The 21,799-nt window shown below is 27.3% G+C and overlaps 1 protein-coding gene across 1 annotated transcript; it reads left to right on the top strand.

The window, feature by feature from the left end:
• Nucleotides 1-825: 825 nt before the first annotated feature.
• On the top strand, nucleotides 826-1,642 carry LOC132938431 (gastrula zinc finger protein XlCGF71.1-like). Its single transcript, XM_061005267.1, is given in 2 exon segments — nucleotides 826-1,254; nucleotides 1,256-1,642. Coding segments are annotated over 2 exon segments (816 nt in total).
• Nucleotides 1,643-21,799: the final 20,157 nt, after the last annotated feature.

The raw sequence follows: 21,799 nt of genomic DNA on the forward strand, positions 1-21,799 counted from the left end.
AAAAAAAAAATGGCTGGGATCCTTTGGCCATGTGGGTGAATTAAGCGCAAGGTCTGATTCTGCTTTATCTCTAGATGCCTTAGCATTATCCCAATCAGACACACATTTGTCCAACGCCTTTTGAAGATTGAATGATGGTTTACCATCTTTTTAAGAAGATGGAGAAGGAGACTGAGAAGAAGACATGTCGTTAGTAGTCTAAAACAAAACGATGAGATCATAACAGCTACATTTTCACAATTATTTCAAACTTCAACTTTTTTTATTTTTGGTTAAATGTTAATTATTGATGTATAAAAAATATTAATATTTTTTATGTTTACTATAGTTGTAACTTGTAGGTGTCTAATAAAAAATGAAATTGTTAGGTAGTAACAATACGTTATTTGGTTTAAATAATTTCTCCATGCCCAATGGGAACTATATCTAAAAAGTGATTCCTACAATACAACGTATTTTTTTTCGGCAAGTAAAAATGAACATGTAATATGTTAAAAGAAATATCTAATAATAATAAGAATTAGTCTACAGATAAGATTTAAGATTTCAATTCTGGGAAAAAGAATTATTTTAAAATTTAAAATAAATTTATGATTTTATAAAGTTTGTTGTGTTAAATTCAACATATAATTATACTCCTTTATTCAAAATTTGAAAAGTAATGCTACAAGTACTGGCTTAAATAAATGGTGAAGACAAGGAATCAAATCGATCATAAACAGAATAACATAGATACCAAATAATTATATGAAAAACATTTACGTGTTAAATAAATTATTTATAAACAATTGTAGACTGACGACACACCAGCGCATCGGACAAAATATGGAAAATAAACCTTACCCGTGCGATGTATGTGACAAAGCGTTTTCTTTAAATGGTAGTTTAAAGGCACATAGACGAACGCACACTGGCGAAAAACCGTACGCATGCGATGTATGCGACAAGTCGTTCTCTGTAAGTAGCCATTTGACGGCACATCGACGCACGCACACTGGCGAAAAACCATACGCATGCGATGTATGTGACAAGTATTTTGCTCAAAGTGGTCAATTGACGGCACATCAACGTACGCACACTGGCGAAAAACCGTACGCGTGCGATGTATGTGAGAAGACTTTCTCTGTAAGTAGCAGTTTAACGGCACATCGACGCACGCACACTGGCGAAAAACTATTCGCGTGCGATGTATGTGACAAGTATTTCACTCAAAGTGGTCAATTGACGGCACATCGACGCACGCACACTGGCGAAAAAACCGTATGCCTGTGATGTATGCGACAAGTGGTTCACTGAAAGTGGCAGTTTGACAGCACATCGACGCACGCACACTGGCGAAAAACCGTACGCATGCGATGTGTGCGACAAGTCGTTCTCTGTAAGTAGCACTTTGACAGCACATCGACGAACACACACTGGCGAAAAACCATACGCTTGCGATGTATGTGACAAAGCGTTTCCTTTAAACGGTAGTTTAATAGCACACCGACGTACGCACACTAGTGAAAAACCGTACGCTTGCGATGTATGCAATAAGTCGTTCTCAGTAAGTGGAAATTTGACGGTACACAAGCGGATGCACAAACAGATAGGATTGATCAAAGATGAATTATCCAAGTGTCATAATATTAAAATAAGATAAATCATGTTAACATATTATTCAAGAACTGATCAAGTGTTAATTCTGTCATGTAGTTGTTTCTTAATACTTTAAATTACTAATTGGTCATATGCATAAATAAATATTATATTTCGTATATTAATATTGATTTAAATAATTTAAACATTTACAAATTATTCTAGCTAATGGCCATAGTTGCCGGGTTAGTTCAATGAAAAAAAAATATTCTAACCATTTAAAAACAAACAATAATTCAAAAACAAATAATAGCTACTAGAAAATAATAACAATATAATTTATTCCCAATTAGATATAAATAATTACATTTATAGGTAGGTACTATTATAATATTTAACATTGATAGTTATTAAACTAGGTGGCTGATAAACTAAATATTAAATCTTTTTTATATATGGAATATTCTTAAAAATGTTCCGGTAAGCCAAAATGCCCTATCCACCCTTGGACATATAGTGACTACTAATAGACATTATAAAATAATAGAAAATTTATCATGAAATAATGTGTATAACTTTGATATTCGTGTAATATAAAATATTAATGCCTATAGACTTAAAACTGGTAAAGATACTAAACTAATTTATATCCCACAAGCACTGTGGTAAAGTCGAGGTTACACATGTGCTATAATTATTGACGGAGTAAATCAACGGCGATGGTAACAACACGACAGTGGCACAGATGTTGAAAGTACAAACGATGACAGCTCGACTGCGGTGCAGTAGAATGACGGATAATCAGCGGCAGGCGTTGATCGACGGCGATAGCTCAAAAAGTGGTCGCACGAGGGCGGCAGCAGGGCAGACGATGGCACCACTGCGGCGAAGGTGATATAGGGCAGCTGCACGGCGGTGGTATATAATTATCTCACGATAGACACACAAAAGTATAGTAAGTCTATAACCGGGTCAAAAGCACTGATACTTTTCGTATTCCATACTTATTAGATGTACCTACTTTTTCTTGGTTCCCATGGTTCGGAGAAGTAATAGAGACGGACGATGATTGACGGCGGACTGGTGACGGCGATGGACGATGATCGGCTGCAGACTGGCAGTGTAGCGACGGAGTATATAAATACGACTGATATAGTCGGAGAGTCACGTATACTTTCTGCGTGACCTACACTTGTGGATCTGCTCAATCCCGGGGTCTTCAGATCGGTGGTAAGAATCGATTTTTTCACTGCAATCGGTTCGTGTATTTTAAGATATTCTATATAGTTCTCGAGCCGACGCAGTCATGTTTTTTATAGTATATCGTTATTCATGTTTTTATGCTTCTATATTCGGAATCCGAGTAGAATATAGACTATAACTTGTTTCTGATGGACAGCATCATATCTGCCAAGTTAGTTTTAATCTTGTAGAAATGATCGAGCGTGGCAGAAAGAATTTTTAGAAAGAATTCAAATATATTATACATGAAAGAGATAGAGTATAGTTTAGGAAAAACATAATAGAAAAAATAAGATATCATGAAATAATAATCAAAATATGGAGAAATTATTAAAGCATTAATTAATATGTACAAATAATATAACAAACGAAGTGAAATAACCAAGCAAGGTGATGTACACCGTCTGCAAACTCAGACCAATTAATGTTACCATACAGAAGATAAAAGGAAGAGCGTCTTTTGATTGGCACCGTCCTACATTAATTATTGACAATTGACTTTTCAATAACACTTTTAAACTTCTAAACTTAGTCCTATTTTGCTTAAATATGTGTGTAGAAATGTGTGGCCTTTTGATTTTTAATTTTCTCCATGCCTAATGGGAATTATATCTAAAAAGCAATTCCTAAAATATAACATATTTTCTTTCGGCATGTAAAAATTAACATGTATCATGTAAAAATAAATATCATTTGTATCAATATTAATCCGTTATATATTTCAAAATATTGAACATCATCAATAATCAGGTGATATATTAGGCAATGATAGCAAGATTATGAAAATAATTAACTGTGGCAATTAAACTAAATTGCCTCCAGTTAAAAGTTAAAAATATAACAAAAAAAGGTGGGTAAGTGGATGTTGTTCTGCTGTACTGTAGGTTACAAATGGGTCACTGTAATGGATGATGTTAAATTTGAATTCAATGATATAATATCATTGTATGAGAGAAACGATTCTGAGCGAAACCGGTCAGTCAGCCTATGATATTATCAAGTATATTTGATGATATTATTGTGAATAATGTAATTAATATATTGACTTATTTACGTGGAACCTTGTTTTAAATTTTCAATCTTTAGCTACAAAAGTTGAACATTTTATAAACTACAAAATAATTATTAAATTTTAAATTTGATAAATGTAGTCAAAATTTGAACTTTAAATGCTTATAAAAAAAAATTGTCCTTATGTATTTTCAATATTTTTCAACTGCTATTAGAACGATATATCAGTAGTCTTATATTGAATTTTCACGCTTTTTTACCCAACAAATAAAGTTTAATTGATATTTATAGAAAAAAAAACTAAAAAAATTGAAAACTGACAATGTTCGTAAACAGCTCAAAAAGAGTCAAATTATTTTTAAAATTTTATCGTGTATAGAAAATGCTATTACAAACATTCAGTGAAATTTTCAAGGATTTATAGATTACAGATTATAGCTTTTCTCGAAAACAGATTTTGCGTAAAAATTCTTGTTTTTCCTTAATTTTTCTTTTGTTTATCACGTCACTTTTGAAAACTACTGGGAATTGTTTACTTTTGACTTCCAAAGTATCAACTAGATTCACTTTCCTATCAAAAAAGTTACTGTTGAAGAAAATCCGAGCACTTTTACTGTCCTAAAAAGTGATGACAGACAAAAAAATACACATCATTGTAAAATCAATACATTAATTGCATCGCTCAGAATCTAAAAATGCTAAATACATTTTCTTATTCTTATTCAAAAGTACATTTAACGAATTTGTGACCAGACGAATATCACACAGCAACCAACCTCTGGAAAAAAATGAAAAGTACATCGAGATCCCAGCAATAGTAATTATTGGGAATTTAAAATTTTGACTTCTTAAAAGTACCATTTAGATTCACTTTCCCATCGAACAAGATACTGAAGTTGAAAATTGAAGCATTATTTCAACTACTAATCGTGTACACAGACACAAAAAATAAAAATAATAAAAAAACACTCATCATTGTAAAATCAATACATTCATCGCTCCGCTCAGAATCTAAAAAATGTAACCAGATAAGTTTAAAGTTAAGATAGAATATAAAATTAACTAAGTTTAGTCAAAAAAATAGTTAATTTTTTTTTCAAGCTACGATATTCATATATCATAAACTGTCCTAGTATTTGACTTATAGAATCATTAATCTAGAAAAACGATGAACACTGCATAAAAATTAGATTATTATAATATATAACTAGAAATTAAATTACCAAAATCGAAAGAAGTCACTGAACTAACACTAAACAACCAGTTAACTAGAGGATGATTGAAATTATTATAATTATGAGTTTTACATTAGTACTAATCAAGATATATTTTTAATTTTTAATTTATTTATGACGTTAAACAGTGTTACACAAAAATCAAAAATTATAAAAATATTTAAAAATATATTAACGTTATACTCAAAAAAATCAAATAACTTCTTAACGTGCTTAAGATCCTTCTCTACCACAAAGTATTTGCAAGAAATAATTTGCTGTCTTAAACCACCCTGAATGTTAAAGATCGAAGCATGTTTTTACGATAAAAAGTGTCTTCAGAAATAATTAAAACAAACGTCATTGTAATTTCAATACATATATTCCCGCTCAGTATCTAAAAAACGAAAGTATATAGGCATATACGGTGGATTTCATAGAATAAAATATGATTAAAATACGCAATGATAACATTTTTTTGTTCAAAACTCATTGATAAAAATTTAAAACACGGTGTTTAAAATGTTTATAGTGACTATAGTGATACCAGGCCAAAGATTTAAAAAAAAATCTTGATGTAAATTAAATTTTTTACAATACAGAGCATATTATGTCCCTATGAAAAATTGGATAAAATTGTCACATTATATAAATAAAATAAATATTTCTTACCGTTATAAAAGTGGTGTAAAAATGAACCGTTGTCTTTATTTTGATATACAAGAGAGTTGAATAAATAACAATGCAAAATACAGAAGAAAAATGTAATGTTCAATAACTATGAACTGTGTTTTGAATAAACGCTTATCGTTTTTCAGGATAGTTTTTTATAAAGAAATCGTATCGATGATTCATTGTTCAGTGATTTCGTAATGTTATCAATATTTTAATCATATTTAAGTGATGACATTTACTATTCTCATATTTTAATTTCACTAATTTGGTTTTCTTAAATCTGAATAATAATACTATGATTAAATGTTATGCATATATCAATATAATTATTAAAATAATATTACACAAAATATCTATCAGTATAATTATAACATTTAGTTATATGAAGACCAAAATTAATCCAATCAATTACATCAAAAACCATAATAATTAAAATGTAATCAAGAAAAATTAAACATTTCATACATTTAAGCTACAAAAATATTCTCAAACTTTAAACATTTCTTTGTATGTTTATAAATAAAAAAGAGTTTAAATAATATGTTGAAAATGTTATGGTATAGACAATTTGAAAATTTCAAGTATCTACTTTTATTTGTTTTTGAATCACAAGAACATAAGAAAATCGATCTATGAAGAATGTCAGGATAAAAAAAATAGACAACAATCTAAGATTTTTTCAATTTTGTAGTAGGTAAATAATATGAAGGTACAAAATAATGTATTTACATTATAGTATTTTTTTTATCTATATTAAATGTTGTATACTTTAAAAATATTTTTTCAATAACATTATTAGTTTCTTAAATTCAATGCAACATTATGAAATTTTTTTTTTGATTTGCTGTAGGTAGGTACATTATATTATTTTTCAATTATTGTTTAGTGTTATTATTCGGTTTATGCTATCAGTTTAATTTGTCCTACCAAAATGATTACTATATTGATGGCTTTCGAGTTTCAATGGATTTCCATAATATTCTCAAAAGAATGCTTGACACTATGCATTCCAATAGACATAAATGTGTTTTAAGTATACACTATGCTAACAACGAACTGGGTCAATAATATCAATAGGTCAGTGGCGGTCAAATGATTTTGTCATGGGGTGGGATATGGCTGATTTTTTAACATGCATTATATTTTATCATTACAAATATAATGAATGGTTACGTCTAATATCAATTTATAAAATTATAGTAAATACAAACTTTATTTTTAACTTAGGTATGCAGACTTTATAAATATATTATTGTATTAACAATATTTTTATTATATTAGTAAATCTATATTGTTGTTTTTTTTTTTTGCTAATTCGTCCAGTACTTCGTTGGATGTTATATTTATAACCCCACGATGATGAACAGCCATAGTAAAAATATTACCACTAAGTCCACAACTTGATTTTCTGTAACGATATTAGTGATCTACTTATTTTTCATCCGCCGAGCGTTTAGAAGTAGAGCAACTTGCATCAAAATAGGAAGTAATTTTCCTTTTATTAGACATAAAATGTAAAATATGCTAAATAGTCAATATTACAAAAGACATCGGCCGTATAATAGTAATGCACTTTAGTACACTACACGGACACACAGTAGAAAATACGAGTACGAAAGAGTAAAGACGAATCACGCCGCATAGGCGTAGAATGTTGGGGGCTAAGGGAGATATAGCCTCCCCATAATTCTATTAAGCCCTCCAGAAATTTGTTTAGCCCCTTGTGTAAAAGTTTACTGTTTTATACGTCCATATGCGAGAACTGAAAACATTTTCTATTATTTGTTTTTATGTCCGAAGAATATTTTATTTTATTTGATAATTTAAATAAAAAATAAAAATGCTAATTATGAAGAACTGTATTGATAAAGATGATTTTGACATAGATGCTATTGTATCAGAAATTAACAAAAAAATGTTTCCACATTTACCTATATAAGCTTTTACAAGTAGCACTTATAATTCCAGTAAGTTCTGCTTCTTGTGAAAGATCGTTTTCAGTAATGCGGCGAATAAAAACATAGCTAAGAAATTCTATGACTAACGATAGATTTTCAAATCTATCGTTACTTCATATTGAAAGGGACTTAGCTTATATTATTAAATCTGAAGAGGTTCTTAATATATTTTTCCAAAAAAGCAGGCGTTTAAACCTTATACTATAGTAATAATTTCCTATTTAAAATTTTTTTTTTATATTTAATTCAAATACAAAATATGTATTTGATAACAATATTATGATGTATGGTATATTATTTATTTATATTTTACTTTATAATGTGCTTCTTTAGCCCTTTTTATATTTTGTTCCTTTACATTTTTCTATAGTAATATTTGTAGAATATATATTCTGTACCTGAATCATATTATAGCCCTTATATTTTGAAGTAATTCCCAAGAAGTTGCGACAGCGTCGTCGATATACTACAAAAAAAAGGCAATAGTCCCCCACAAAAAAAAATCATCAAGGTGATAACTAAATATTATGAGTTATGACAGATAATAAGCAATTGATGTTTCGAGTTTTAAACCAACTAATGAGTAATGACCTGGGGCTGGAGCTACGTAATATATTAAAATATACATACCTATTGCATTATCGCCCGTATGGGCCAATGTTCTGGGAAAGTGTAGAGCTGGTTGTTATTGAGAATTCTCGATCATCGAGTGGGATGATTCCCATATTATATTATGTGTAAATAACTAAATATTAATAATAATAACATCCTAGTTCCTAGATATGAGTCTAGATAATAATATAGTCATGTCATATAAACACGTATAAACATATTCTGACATTCTGTCAACATTTACAATAGTTGATACTATGTTTTTAGAAAAAAAATAGAACAACATTTAACGCATTGTAGAATATACATAATTATAAATTGATATAAATATTGAAAAAATTCATGGGGGGGATCTATCTGAATACTTTTATTTGTATATTTTATTCATTAAAAAAAATACATTTTTCCGATCCAGAAAAATAGTTTGAAATAAATAATGAACATTAATTTTATTCTTTGAACGAAATATAATATTGGCCCATGATATGATTATTTTTATAATCACCAATGTGTTGTATCCTGTATGGCCGTATCATTTGTGGTCAAAATTTATAAATAACTTATGATAACGATGTATTTTTAATTATTAACTAATAAATGTTAATTACCAACCATTCAAAAACTGACGAAAACAAGTTGTGAAAAAAAGTATTCTATTAGTATTCTGAATACCTCACTTCTCATTTATTCGAATATGTATTCCGAGTACAAAATAAAAGTATTCTTTACAAGACTGCACACTGAAAAAAATATAAACTATAAATTTATAGTTAAAAATATTAAAGTTAGTATAACTATATTATTGTAGTAACCACTGCTTAACAAGTTTAGTAGATATTAATAAAAATATATAGTTGCAAGTTTATAATTACCAGTACTATATATTAAGTTAAATATACCAATCGTTTTAGTAATGATTTCGTCAGGGACGAACCAAAGGAGGGTCATAGTGGGTGTTACATCCCCCCCCCCCCCATAATTGATTTTCAGTCGGCAAAAAAAATTTATTTTCAGCTGAATAAAAACAATTTTTTTAAGACGAAGAAAGGAAAATTAAATAAATTGTTTAAATTTTAATATTGTTTTAACTCAATATTTTCGTAATGGGTTATGGAGCGGATTCGCAAAAGTATAGCGAAACTGCGAGAATCAGAAATCCATTTCAATGCCCCCCACCCCTTTAAAAATTGAAATTTTGACCACGCTAAACGTTTGTGCATCGTTTGTGCAGAAATGTACACCAAGTCCAATCGTTTGTGCACAAAAACTGTAAGCTCTATCCCGAAAACAAAATGGGGGGAGGCCATTGAAACGGTAGCCCCCCCACATTAAAAATTTGAATTTTTGAATGTGCCAAATGTTTGTGCATCGTTTGTGCAGAAATGTGCATCAGGTCCCGACGTTTATGCACAAAATCTCCCAGCTCTATCCAAAAAACAAAGGGGGGCATTGAAACGAGACACCCCCTTTTTGGGAAATCGAAATGTTTAAAGTGCCAAACGTTTGTGCATCGTTTGTGCAGAAATGTGCACCTGGTCCCGACGTTTGTGCACAAAAACTCCCAGCACTATCTAAAAAACAAAGTGGGGAATTTTTCATATTAATAAATGTCGTTTAGGTACCTAATAGGTTTAATACAATTTTACTATTGCCATGAAACGTCTAGAAATAGTAAGGCAGTAGGTTCATAATAATATAATATACAATTTTACAATATACAATTTTTCAAATTTCTAAAATTGAACCACCCCATCTTTTAACACGCATGAAGACAGGAATTATATTTTATTATTCTTGTTTATCATGATAAGAAATTATTTTTTCGTTGCTTATGATTAATAATTAAAATTAATAATTATTATAAAAAGAAAACAATTAATAAAATGTTCAACTTTTTATTAATTATATTTATAATCTATTTATAATAGATTATTTTTTCAACTAGACTTTTTATTTCAGCTAAGATTTTTTTATTCTATTTTAATTTTATTATTCAATATCATTTTTTATTTAATTTAGAATTGGTTTATTCAATGTTTTTTTTTTATTCACATAAGAATTTTTTGAAACTAAATTTTTTTGAACCTTTTTTTTAAATATGATTTGTTTATTCGATTTTGTTTTTTACTATACATTATTTAATCGCATAAGGTTAAAATCTATAAACTTATTGCAAATAAAAATTGTATGGTAAAAAAAAATCAAAATCGAATAAGCAAAAAAACACTTAAAAAAGTTTAAAAAAGATTTAGTAAAAAAATTCTAAATTTAATAAAGAAATTATAATTGAAAAAATAAAATTTGATTTGCATAGAAAAAGCATGGTAATTAGTTTTTTTATTAATTTAAATATTCTTTTTTTATTGAAATTACTTTATTTTTAAATCAATTTTTCTTATTCAGCTGCCTTTTTATCCTTTTTAGATATTATTCCTATAATGATTTTTATGAAAATTAAATATGAATTTTTTCTTTAAATTAGCTGATTTTTTTATTAAAAATTATTTTTCATTCAACCTGGGTTTTTTTTTATAAATATTTAATTTTTTATTCAACTGAATTTTATATCCTTTTTTAGATTATAAAAAAAAAGTATAAAAAAGGTGGGTAAGTGGATGTCGCTCTGCTGTACTGTAGGTTACAAGTGGGTCACTGTAGTGGATGGTGTTAAATTTGAATTCAATGATATAATATCATTGTATAAGAAAAACGATTCTGAGCGAAAACGGTCAGTCGGTCTATGATATTACCAAATATATTTAATGATATTATTGACAATTTTTAACTACAAAATAATTATTACATTTTAAATTTGATAAATGTTGTCAAAATTTGAACTTGAAATGCTCATAAAAATTTAATTTGATATGATTATAGACATTTTTTTTTTTGATAAAGGTAGACAAACTTATGAGAAATCTTATATTGAACTTTCACGCTTTTTTACCAAATAAATAAAAGTTTATTGATATTTATAGAAAAAAAACTAAAAAAATTGAAAACTGACAATGTCCGTAAACAGTTCAAAAAGAGTAAAATTATTTTAAAAATGTTATCGTGTATATAAAATGCTAATATAAACATTCAGTGAACATTTCAAGTATCTACAGTCATACGTTTTTTAATTACAACAAAATAAGAAAATCGTTACATGAGAAATCGAGTGAATATCAAAATAATGTTGTAATAATAAGAATTTCAAACGCTCATAAAAGTTTAATTTGACTTTCTTGTAGGCATTTTTTTTTTTTTGATAAAGGTAGTTAAACTTATGGATAATATTGTATTACATTTTCAAATATTAGATTAAAAAAGAAAAATGTTTATGAATTCTCAACTCAAAATAATTTGCTAATTTTCGTGATTTATTCGTATTTTGTCAATATTTGAAATTTAAATGCTTGTAAATAAAAACTGTGACTAAGGTCTAAGGATCTTTAATATTTTTCAAATTTCATTGTAACAATATAGTAGGAGCCTTGTATTAAATTTTCAAGCTTTTTTATCCAACAAATAAAATTTTATTGATATTTGTAGAAAAAAAAACTAAAAAAAATGGAAACTTAAAATGTTTGTAAACAGCTCAAAATAAGCCAAAATATTTGGAAAATATTATGGTGTATAGAAAATGCTAATATAAACATTCAGTCAACATTTCATGTACAAACGATCATTTGATTTAGAGTTACACCGAAAACCAAAATCGATTTTCTCGAAAACTGATTTTGCGTAAAATTTCCCGTTTTTCCTTAATTTTAATTTTTTTTTTTTGAATGTCGCTTTTGAAAACTACTGTGAAATTTTTGACCCTCTAAAGTACCAACTAGATTCACTTTCCTATCAGAAAAGTTACTGTTGAAGAAAATCCAAGCACTTTTACTGTCCTAAAAGATGATGACAGAAACAAAAAAAAACTAAAAAATTTAAAAAAATTTAAAATTTAATTTAAAAAAATAAAAATAAACACACATCATTGTAAAATCAATAGATGCATAGCTTTGCTCAGAATCTAAAATCGATAACAGGATATACAAATTGATATTTAATAAAAAATAGAAAATTAATAAAGAAAAACCCAGGAAATCAATTGAATAAGAAATTTATATGTTTATTATAAAACAAAATATTAATGAAAAGAGCTTAGTTAAATTTTAAAAAATGTCTTTATTGGATAAGAAATCTAAAAAAGGAAAAAAGCAGCTGAATAAAAAATGTATATTTAATAAAAAAACTAATTTCAATAAAAAAAAGGTTAGTTCAATTATAAAACCATTAAAAAAAAAACAATTATCTAAATAACCTAAATAGGATATAAAAATCAGTTGAATAAAAATTGATTAATTGATAAAAATCAAATATTAATAAAAAAAATCAGTAGAATGAAAAATAATGTTTTATAAAAAAATCTAAATTCAACTAAAAATTCTTATTTAACTAGACATCTTATTAATTTTAGATTTTTAATTAAATATAAATTTTTTATTCAGCTGCTTTTTTCTTTTTTAGATTTCTTATGCAATAAGATATTTTTTTTTAATTTAACTAGGCTTCTTTTATTAATATTTGATTTTTATTAGATATCATTTTTTTATTCAAATGATTTCCTGGGGTTTTGTTTCTTAATTTTTAATTGTTATGTATTGTTATCGATTTTTTACTAATATTTTTTAGAATCTAGAAAAAGGTATAAAAATCAGTCAAATTAAAAATTGATAATTGATAAAAATCGAATATTAATAAAAAAAATCTTAGTTGAAATAAAAAGTCTAGTTCAATAAATAATCTATTTATAAATATAATTAATAAAAAGTTGAACATTTTACTAATTATTTTCTTTTAATCATTTTTATTAATTTTAATTATTAATCTTTAGCAACTAAAAATTAATTTTTTATAATGATTAATAAAAATAATGAAAAATAATTCTTGTCGTAATGGATGGCACGTGAACGAGGTTGCACAGAAATTACGATCGTGTGGATTTCGGCGATAGTAGTGCAAAACCATGCTTAATGCGTGCTAAATGATGGAGTAGTTCAATTTTAGAAATTTGAAAAATGTCACTCTACTGGCGTTTCAGTATCTCGCCAGCACCACCTGTTGATTTTTGTGATTCTGAGGACACTGATATCGTTAAAATTACAAAATTAGTCATGCAAATTCATGCTACTTGCATTTTTTTTGTACTTGCTAATTATTAATGAAATAAAAATTTAAAAATTTCCAATGGTCGGTGCTGGCGCAACACACGTAATAATATAATAATATTGTGTTTTAAATATTCCACGGTAAACCTAACTGAGAATTTATCTCAGTGGTATTCTGCAGAGGGATCAGTTTTTATTTTTTAAAAATGTTGATTTTGAAGTTTTTTTGAATTATACAATAATTTAATACGGAAATAAAAATTTTTCGTAGAATACATAAATTAATTTTTTATTGGTATCGCCATTCGTATAATTAGTAGGGAATGTTGGTACAATTGGTTGGGTTTTCTGGTTTTTTAATCCATGACAGTTTCAAAAATGTGTTCATAATTTGAATTATTCAAAAATAAATTTAGCGGAAAAATTTCTTTTGTCAATCATAAGATCGATACGCAATACTTTTTTGAGAACATAAATTTGATCTCGTAGATTGGCTGCGTTGTATCTTGAAGACTTTAAATCGATACGACTAATATTAAAGAAGTTAGGATTTCAAGTGTTATTTAAAAAAAACTATAAATCTAAAGTTACATTTTTGGAACTCAGATCAGCTATGATAAAATCTCATAAAATACCTACTTGAGCAAAAGTATTCAAATACTTTTTAATTACTTAAATACGCGTATTTTATATACTTTTCAAAACAGGTATCTGTATTTGAATACTCTTAAAAAGTATTTTTTCTAATAAGTATTCTATTAATTGTTAAACTATCAACTTAATCTTTTAATAAATCAAGAAATAAAACAACTCTAAAATGTATCAAATGTGTAATGGTATATTATTGAGGTAACAGCGATTCTCGGATAATATTTATTTTTTTCAATTTAATTAGTTTAAACAATACAAAAGATGCATTATTTACGGACACACGTATCCCTCTCAATCACATTCCAAAATCCTTTCCCAACCACAGACTCAATATTACTTGAGTGGATTGGGAACAACGCCAGACATACAACAATCGACTACCTCATATGAAACAATTGGTTATTATCATGCTCACACATTTAGGAACACGAATAATTCGTGCCAAATATTATATGATAGTGTGAAAGAAAAAGTTCACATAGTCAATGAAAATACCAAAGTAAATTTACAAATTATATTGTACTCGAAGTAATTTTTTATATGATTTTTCTTTGTGGCATAGGCATAGAATTGAATCATGTTCTTATATTTAAATTGTATTTATTTATACTTGAACAGTATCAAAGGTTTCATGGTTTATCATAATGCTTTTATGATAGCTATATTAATAATATTATATTATATATAGTATAGGTAGTGTACTTATAAATAATATTTACAAATAAAGTTTTTTAGAAGTTTTTTTTATTTTTCTATTTAATTTGTTTTCGGTTATATACTATGATTTTTATTTTTTAATGATATGTTTTTATTATAATTTATTTTATTGTAACATTTAAATCATAAAGAGGTTTTTAATATGTCCATTATTATTTATTTTTGATCTGAACACTATAAATATGTTATTGACGTTTTATAATTAAAATAAACTTTAAGTTCTATTATCTTTTTACAGAGTGTGTCTTTTAAATATTACTTATCAAACAAAATAGTATTTAAAACATAATATATTACCTATGTCCTATATTCAACTTTCATATTGATATAATAATAGAATATTTAATTGTATATTAAATTATTATGAACCTACTACCCTACTATTTCTAGAAGTTTACATGGCAATAGTAAAATTGTATTAAACCTATTAGGTACCTAAACGACATTTATTAATATGATAATTTTGCTCCAATCCCAATCTAAAAAAACCACTGGGTCAAAGGATGTTATATGAAATGTCACACACCAATATTGATCCAAATTTAATTATCAAACGAGAATGCAGTGTGGTGCCCCCTTGGAGGGTTCCAACATTTCTTGTGGACACCAGCCTAGCGGATCATAGTAAAAAAGAAACGTTAAATGTTATATATAAAAATTTATTCAATGAAATCATGGACTCTTTTCCATCTGAACCACAAATCTATACAGATGCCTCAAAAACAAAATCAGGTGTTACGATCGCTATCATAAACGGAGAGCAATCCATATCGTACAAATTACCAGACCATAACAGTATATATACGGCGGAATACTTTGCACTCCTGGAAGGAGTCCACCTAGCCATTCAACTACCCGATTCCACCATTAACATTTGTACAGGTTCGCTCAGCGCTCTAAACAATCTGAAATACAATTTACACTCAAGCATCCTAGCAATCAAAATAAGCAACATCATTGAAAATGCCAACAAAAACATACGGTTCATATGGACACCTGGCCACAGCGGAATTGATGGCAACGAGAAAGCTGACAAAGCAGCTCGTGAAGCAGTAAATAACCCTCTGACTGAAATACGCACGTACTCCTCACTCATCGACATCCATAGAAATGTCAACACCTATTGTACCAATCTATGGGAATCTGAATGGCGTCGTACACCCAATAACAAACTGAGAGAAATAAAAAATACTACCGAATACTGGCCTAAACCCCATACATCTAATCGCAAAGATGAAGTAGTTATCAATAGATTACGTATAGGTCACTCAAAGATGTCCCATGGTCATCTTATGTGCAGAGAAGAACCAGCAATGTGCCTAACCTGTGGAGAACTTCTCACAGTCAAACACCTCCTCATCCACTGCCGCATCCATATAGATACCAGAAAAAATCTAAAAATGCCCGACAACCTCTTTGAAGCCCTCAGCCCTACACATGACAACACCAACAAAATAATCATATTTTTAAAACAAATTAACATGTATAATTTAATTTAAGAATTTATTGTAAAACTATACTCTATTATGTACTAACTACCAATGTTGTTGCAAGCTAATAACCTAGTAGTTGATGCTGTACCATGAATAAAAAAAAAAAAAAAAATAATAGAATATTTAATTGTATATTAAATTATTATGAACCTACTACCCTACTATTTCTAGAAGTTTACATGGCAATAGTAAAATTTATTGTATTAAACCTATTAGGTACCTAAACGACATTTATTAATATGATAAATACTTAAAATTTCAAAAAAAGGGAACTCTCGTTTCCCCACTTTGTTTTTTGGATAGTTTTGCTGGGAGTTTTTGTGCCCAAACGTCGGGACCGGGTGCACATTTCTGCACAAACGATGCACAAATGTTTGGCACTTTAAAAATTTCAATTTTCCAAAAAGGGGTGTATCGTTTCAATGGCTCCCCCACTTTGTTTTTTGGATAGAGCTGGGAGTTTTTGTGCACAAACGTCGGGACCGGGTGCACATTTCTGCACAAACGATGCACAAACGTTTGGCACATTCAAATATTCAATGTGAGGGGCTACCGTTCCAATAGCCCCCCATTTTGTTTTTGGGATAGAGCTTACAGTTTTTGTGGACAAACGATGCACAAACGTTTGGCGTGGTCAAAATTTCAAATTTCGAAAGTGGGGGGGCCATTGAAATGAACCTGAGAATCGGCAGTCGGCACAAGATAAAAACCTAATGAACGGCTCATAACATAACACGCAAACTTATAAGTTATAACGATATATCTATAGGTACCTAATAATATTATATCATGCATATTATATCAAGTACCTACATTTGATGATATTGAGAATAAAGTAATTTATATATTATTTACCTATTTACGCGGAACCTTGTTTTAAATTTTCAATCGTTAGCTATAAAATTTGAACATTTTATACATTTTTAACTACAAAATAATTATTAAATTTTAAATATGATAAATTTTGTCAAAATTTGAACTTGAAATGCTCATAAAAATTTAATTTGATATGGTTATGGACATTTTTTTTTGATAAAGGTAGACAAACTTATGAGGAATCTTGTATTACATTTTCAAATCTTAGATTTAAAAAGAAAATTTCTTATGAATTCTCAACTCAAAATAATTTGCTAATTTTCATGATTTTTCCGTATTTTGTCAATATTTGAACTTTAAATGCTTATAAATAAAAACTATGATTGAGGATTCTTAATATTTTTCAAATGTCATTGTAACAATATGGTAGGAGCCTTATATTCAATTTTCAAGCTTTTTTACCCAACAAATGAAGTTTTATTGACATCCATAGAAAAAAATACTAATAAAATTGGAAACTGAAAATGTTCCAAACAGTTCAAAACAAATTAAAATATTTTTATGCATTTAAGGTCATCAACATATACAATTTTTCTACGTTTTTTTAGGGCATCCTCGTCCGGGTGCTCTAATACATAGATAATTAATGTATTTAAATGTTATCATCTATGCATTCATATAATGTGAATGCTATTTTTTTGTTTCCATTTTATTCCACTATCTACTATTTGTTCATTAATTTATTGTGTATTTATAGATGAATATTACAACTTACAATTTATTGTGTGAAATATTAATGCATATAATATATGTGTATATTAGTAATTAATTACATAATAATTTATTTTGTCTTTATTTAAAAGGAATATAATTAAAGTTCTGAATTTGAAATATGTCACTTAACATTTTTTAATTGAAATATTTAAAAATTGAAAATTTCACTGTTCTTTTTTAAAAAATTTACTGTTACAAGTGATTAAAAAAAATATATATATTGAATGCGTAAAAACACACAGAACACATTGATAATGAATAACTTATCAGTTATCAACCAAGTTTACGGCTAATATGTTAATGGTTAATTAAGTTTGTATCTGTATAACTTACTGTATAAGTATAAAATATGGTATATTGTTATTAATTGTATTATAATTTATTAATCATATTAGAATAACTAGAATCTTAAGTACTTTTATTGTTATATACTATTATTACTTATTTATAAAATTATAAACTTGTATAGTTTTAACACTCAGCACTAATATAATTTATAAATTATATTTTTTTTTATATGAGTTTTAAAATATGTTATGATGTTGAATTGGCTTAGGAGTTTGTAAGTTAAAAAACTATGTTTAAATGTATTATAATATCATAGAATTTTTAAGGAGATTGCAAACGGAAGGTTTTTAAGGAATTCAAAATAGGCAAAAATAAACGTTACTTAATGAGGAAAAACTCAATAACGTGCTATGAGCCAAAAATGAAAATTGAGTTAATCCCAGGAAAAAGTTCCAATCACAATAATATGTGCTACGGACTATGTGCTTTAATTAATAACAATAATACAACAAATATCTGCTAGATAGCGTGTGTAGTACCTATATTTCACCGCAAAAAATAAAAATAAATAATAAATTGTAAATAACTCAAAATCAATTTTTTGGCACATAATATAGACATATGGTGCGTGTTATTGATTTCAAGTCCTAAAATGTTGTTTATTAAGAATAAGATCTAAAAAAAACTTAATGATAACTATAAATATTACATTTTTTCAGTAGATATCTATCAGCTGGTATATACTATCTAAATAAATTTATTTATTATAGTTCATATATCCTAACTAACTATATCCAGATAAACCCAAATTATCTCAGTTCAAATCTGCAGCTCTTTGGGGCAATAAAAACTTAACACTGTAAAACACTTGTATAGCGTGTATAAGCTGCTTTCGGGAGCATTTTAAAAACGCTGACAGTCGATATCAGTATAGCTGAAACAACTATTGTTCGTTACCTATAATTTACTATACGATTAATTTGGATCACTTAAAAAAAAAGTAAATAAAAAACAATTATAAGTATGTTTCAGTTGGTATTTTATAAAATAGGCATTTCTATTACAGTAATAAAAAAATAATATACAAACGATACATTAGCATTTTACTACGGCTATACAACACAACCTAACAATTTATAAGCTCTAAAACAAATTAACGTTCATACTTGCAATTTTAACTGGTTGTTTATATTATCATTTTATAAACACGAACAAAATTTGATATGTTTTGAACTGTTTACGGATTTTCAGTTTCATATTTTAATTTTATTTCTATGAATGTAAATAAAATTGTATTTGTTGGGTAAAAAAATCTTGAAAATTTAATACAAGACTCCCAATATATTGTTACAATGATATTTGAAAAAAATTCAATCAGAATATTTTTACAAGCATTTACTTCAAGTATTGACAAAATACGTAAATATGACGGAAATGATGTAAATTATTTTAAGCAAGAAATTCATAAAAAGTTTCTGTTTAAATCTAAGTTTTAAAAATATAATACAAGATTTCTTGTAAGTTTATCTACCTTTATCAAAAAAAAAAATGTCTACAAGAAAGTCAAATTATATTTTTATGAGCGTTTGAAGTTCATATTTTTACAACGTTGCATATTCACTCAATTTCTCATGTAACGATTTTCTTATTTTGGTGTAATTCAAAAACGAATAACTGTAGATACATGGAAATTTCACTGAATGTTTATATTTTTATTTTCTATATACTATAAAATTTTTAAAATATTTTGACTCTTTTTGAGCTATTTACGGACATTGTCAGTTTTCATTTTTTTTAGTTTTTTTCTATAATTGTCAATAAAATTTTATTTCTTAAGTAAAAAATAAAAATGCGTTAAAATGTAATATAAGGCTCCTAATATATTGCTACAATAGCAGTTAAAAATGTATAGAATGTTCACCTTTTATAGCTAAGGATTTAAAATTTAAGACAAGGTTCCATGTAAATAGTTTATAGTATATAAATTATACTTATTTATCATAAATATATTTAGTAATAGCATTGGCTGACTGGCTGTCTTCACTCAGACGGTGCAAGTCGTTTGGTCGAAGGTTTAGTTATCGAAAAAAAGTGATCGAAATGTCATGTGATCGAATCGTCATGCGGTCGAAAAACAGATGGTCGAATATTTTATTAATATAGTCGAAATATTTTGTGGTCGAATGCGTTTTTTGATCGAAGTAAAGATAATGATTAGCTTTTCGATTACTTTATCTAATATTTTTATAGATGTACCTAGCCCGTATGTAGATATATCGTAGTAGGTATATCGTAGTCTGTTAAAGTACTTTGAACATTCATATATAATTGGTAGACAAGTTACAAGAGAACAAGAGGAAGACCAAGAAGAGAACCAGTTTACACGCCTCCACTTTTTTCCCTCCAGAATTATGGTCTGTAGCTGAAAGGTTATCATCAGGATTGCCCAGGACGATAAATACTGCAGAATCCTGGCATGGAAAATTAAATAGATTAATATCGCCACATCCGGGTTTGTCTGAAATGGATATTATTTTTTATATCATTATTTAAATTATTAATTTTATTATTGTATACCGTAGAACTACATAAATTAATCAAAACCTTACAATCTACTCAAAACGAAACTGAAGCAGTAATTGAGATGCTACTTTATGGGCGCAGTAATAAAAAAATGAAAATTCAAGTCCAATCCCACAATATACGTTTAAAAAAAGTGCAACAAAGATTCTTAGCTGATCCAGGTTATGATTTACTAGAGTATTTAAGAGGAATAGCACAAAATTTTAAATTTTAATTACTCACTATATTATACTGTTTATACTAAACTAATACTTATAACTTTATAAGTTATACTACCAATTATTTTAATATTTTATTACAACTTTTTTTTACCTTATAATACCTACTTTAGTTAATTTTATAATATAATTTATGTTTTTTTTTTAAATAATTAACACAAATATATATTTTTCGACCATAATTTCGATATATTTCGATTACATAACATTTCGATCATTTGCATTTTCGATATCATATTTTTCGATCGAAAATGTGTTTGACCTGATACCTTTTCCATCACTTTTTTTCGATCACTAGACTTTCGGCCACTTGATTTTCGGTCAGACAACCCCCACCCTCACTCAGAATCGTTTTTCTTATACAATCATATTATATCATTGAATTAAAATTTAACACCATCCATTACAGTAACCCACTGCAGAGCAACACCCGCTTGCTCATCTTTTTTTTTAATAACTATTTTTTTTCCTATATACAACATTTTTACCAGAAGGAGATATTTGATTTTAATATGATGCATCTTTTCTTTTAGAAAATTAGATCAATATGGTCTTTTAAAAGGTAATTTTTCGATTTTCTCAATATTAATTGAATAAAACAGGAAAAACCACCGACAAATTACAAAAAACCGCTAAAAATAGGATTTTAATTTCTAACACTTTGTTTATCACCATAGAAACGAATAAAAATAAAAATAATGATTTTAGTTATTTTGTTGTAATTTGTAATATTAATTCTTATTATATTCTTATTTTATCTTGTTTTATTCTATTATATCTTATTTCTATATTAATTTTTACAGGCTATATTAAAATATAATA

This window comes from Metopolophium dirhodum, chromosome 1, assembly GCF_019925205.1.
Source record: "Metopolophium dirhodum isolate CAU chromosome 1, ASM1992520v1, whole genome shotgun sequence".
In the NCBI taxonomy this organism is placed as follows: domain Eukaryota; kingdom Metazoa; phylum Arthropoda; class Insecta; order Hemiptera; family Aphididae; genus Metopolophium; species Metopolophium dirhodum.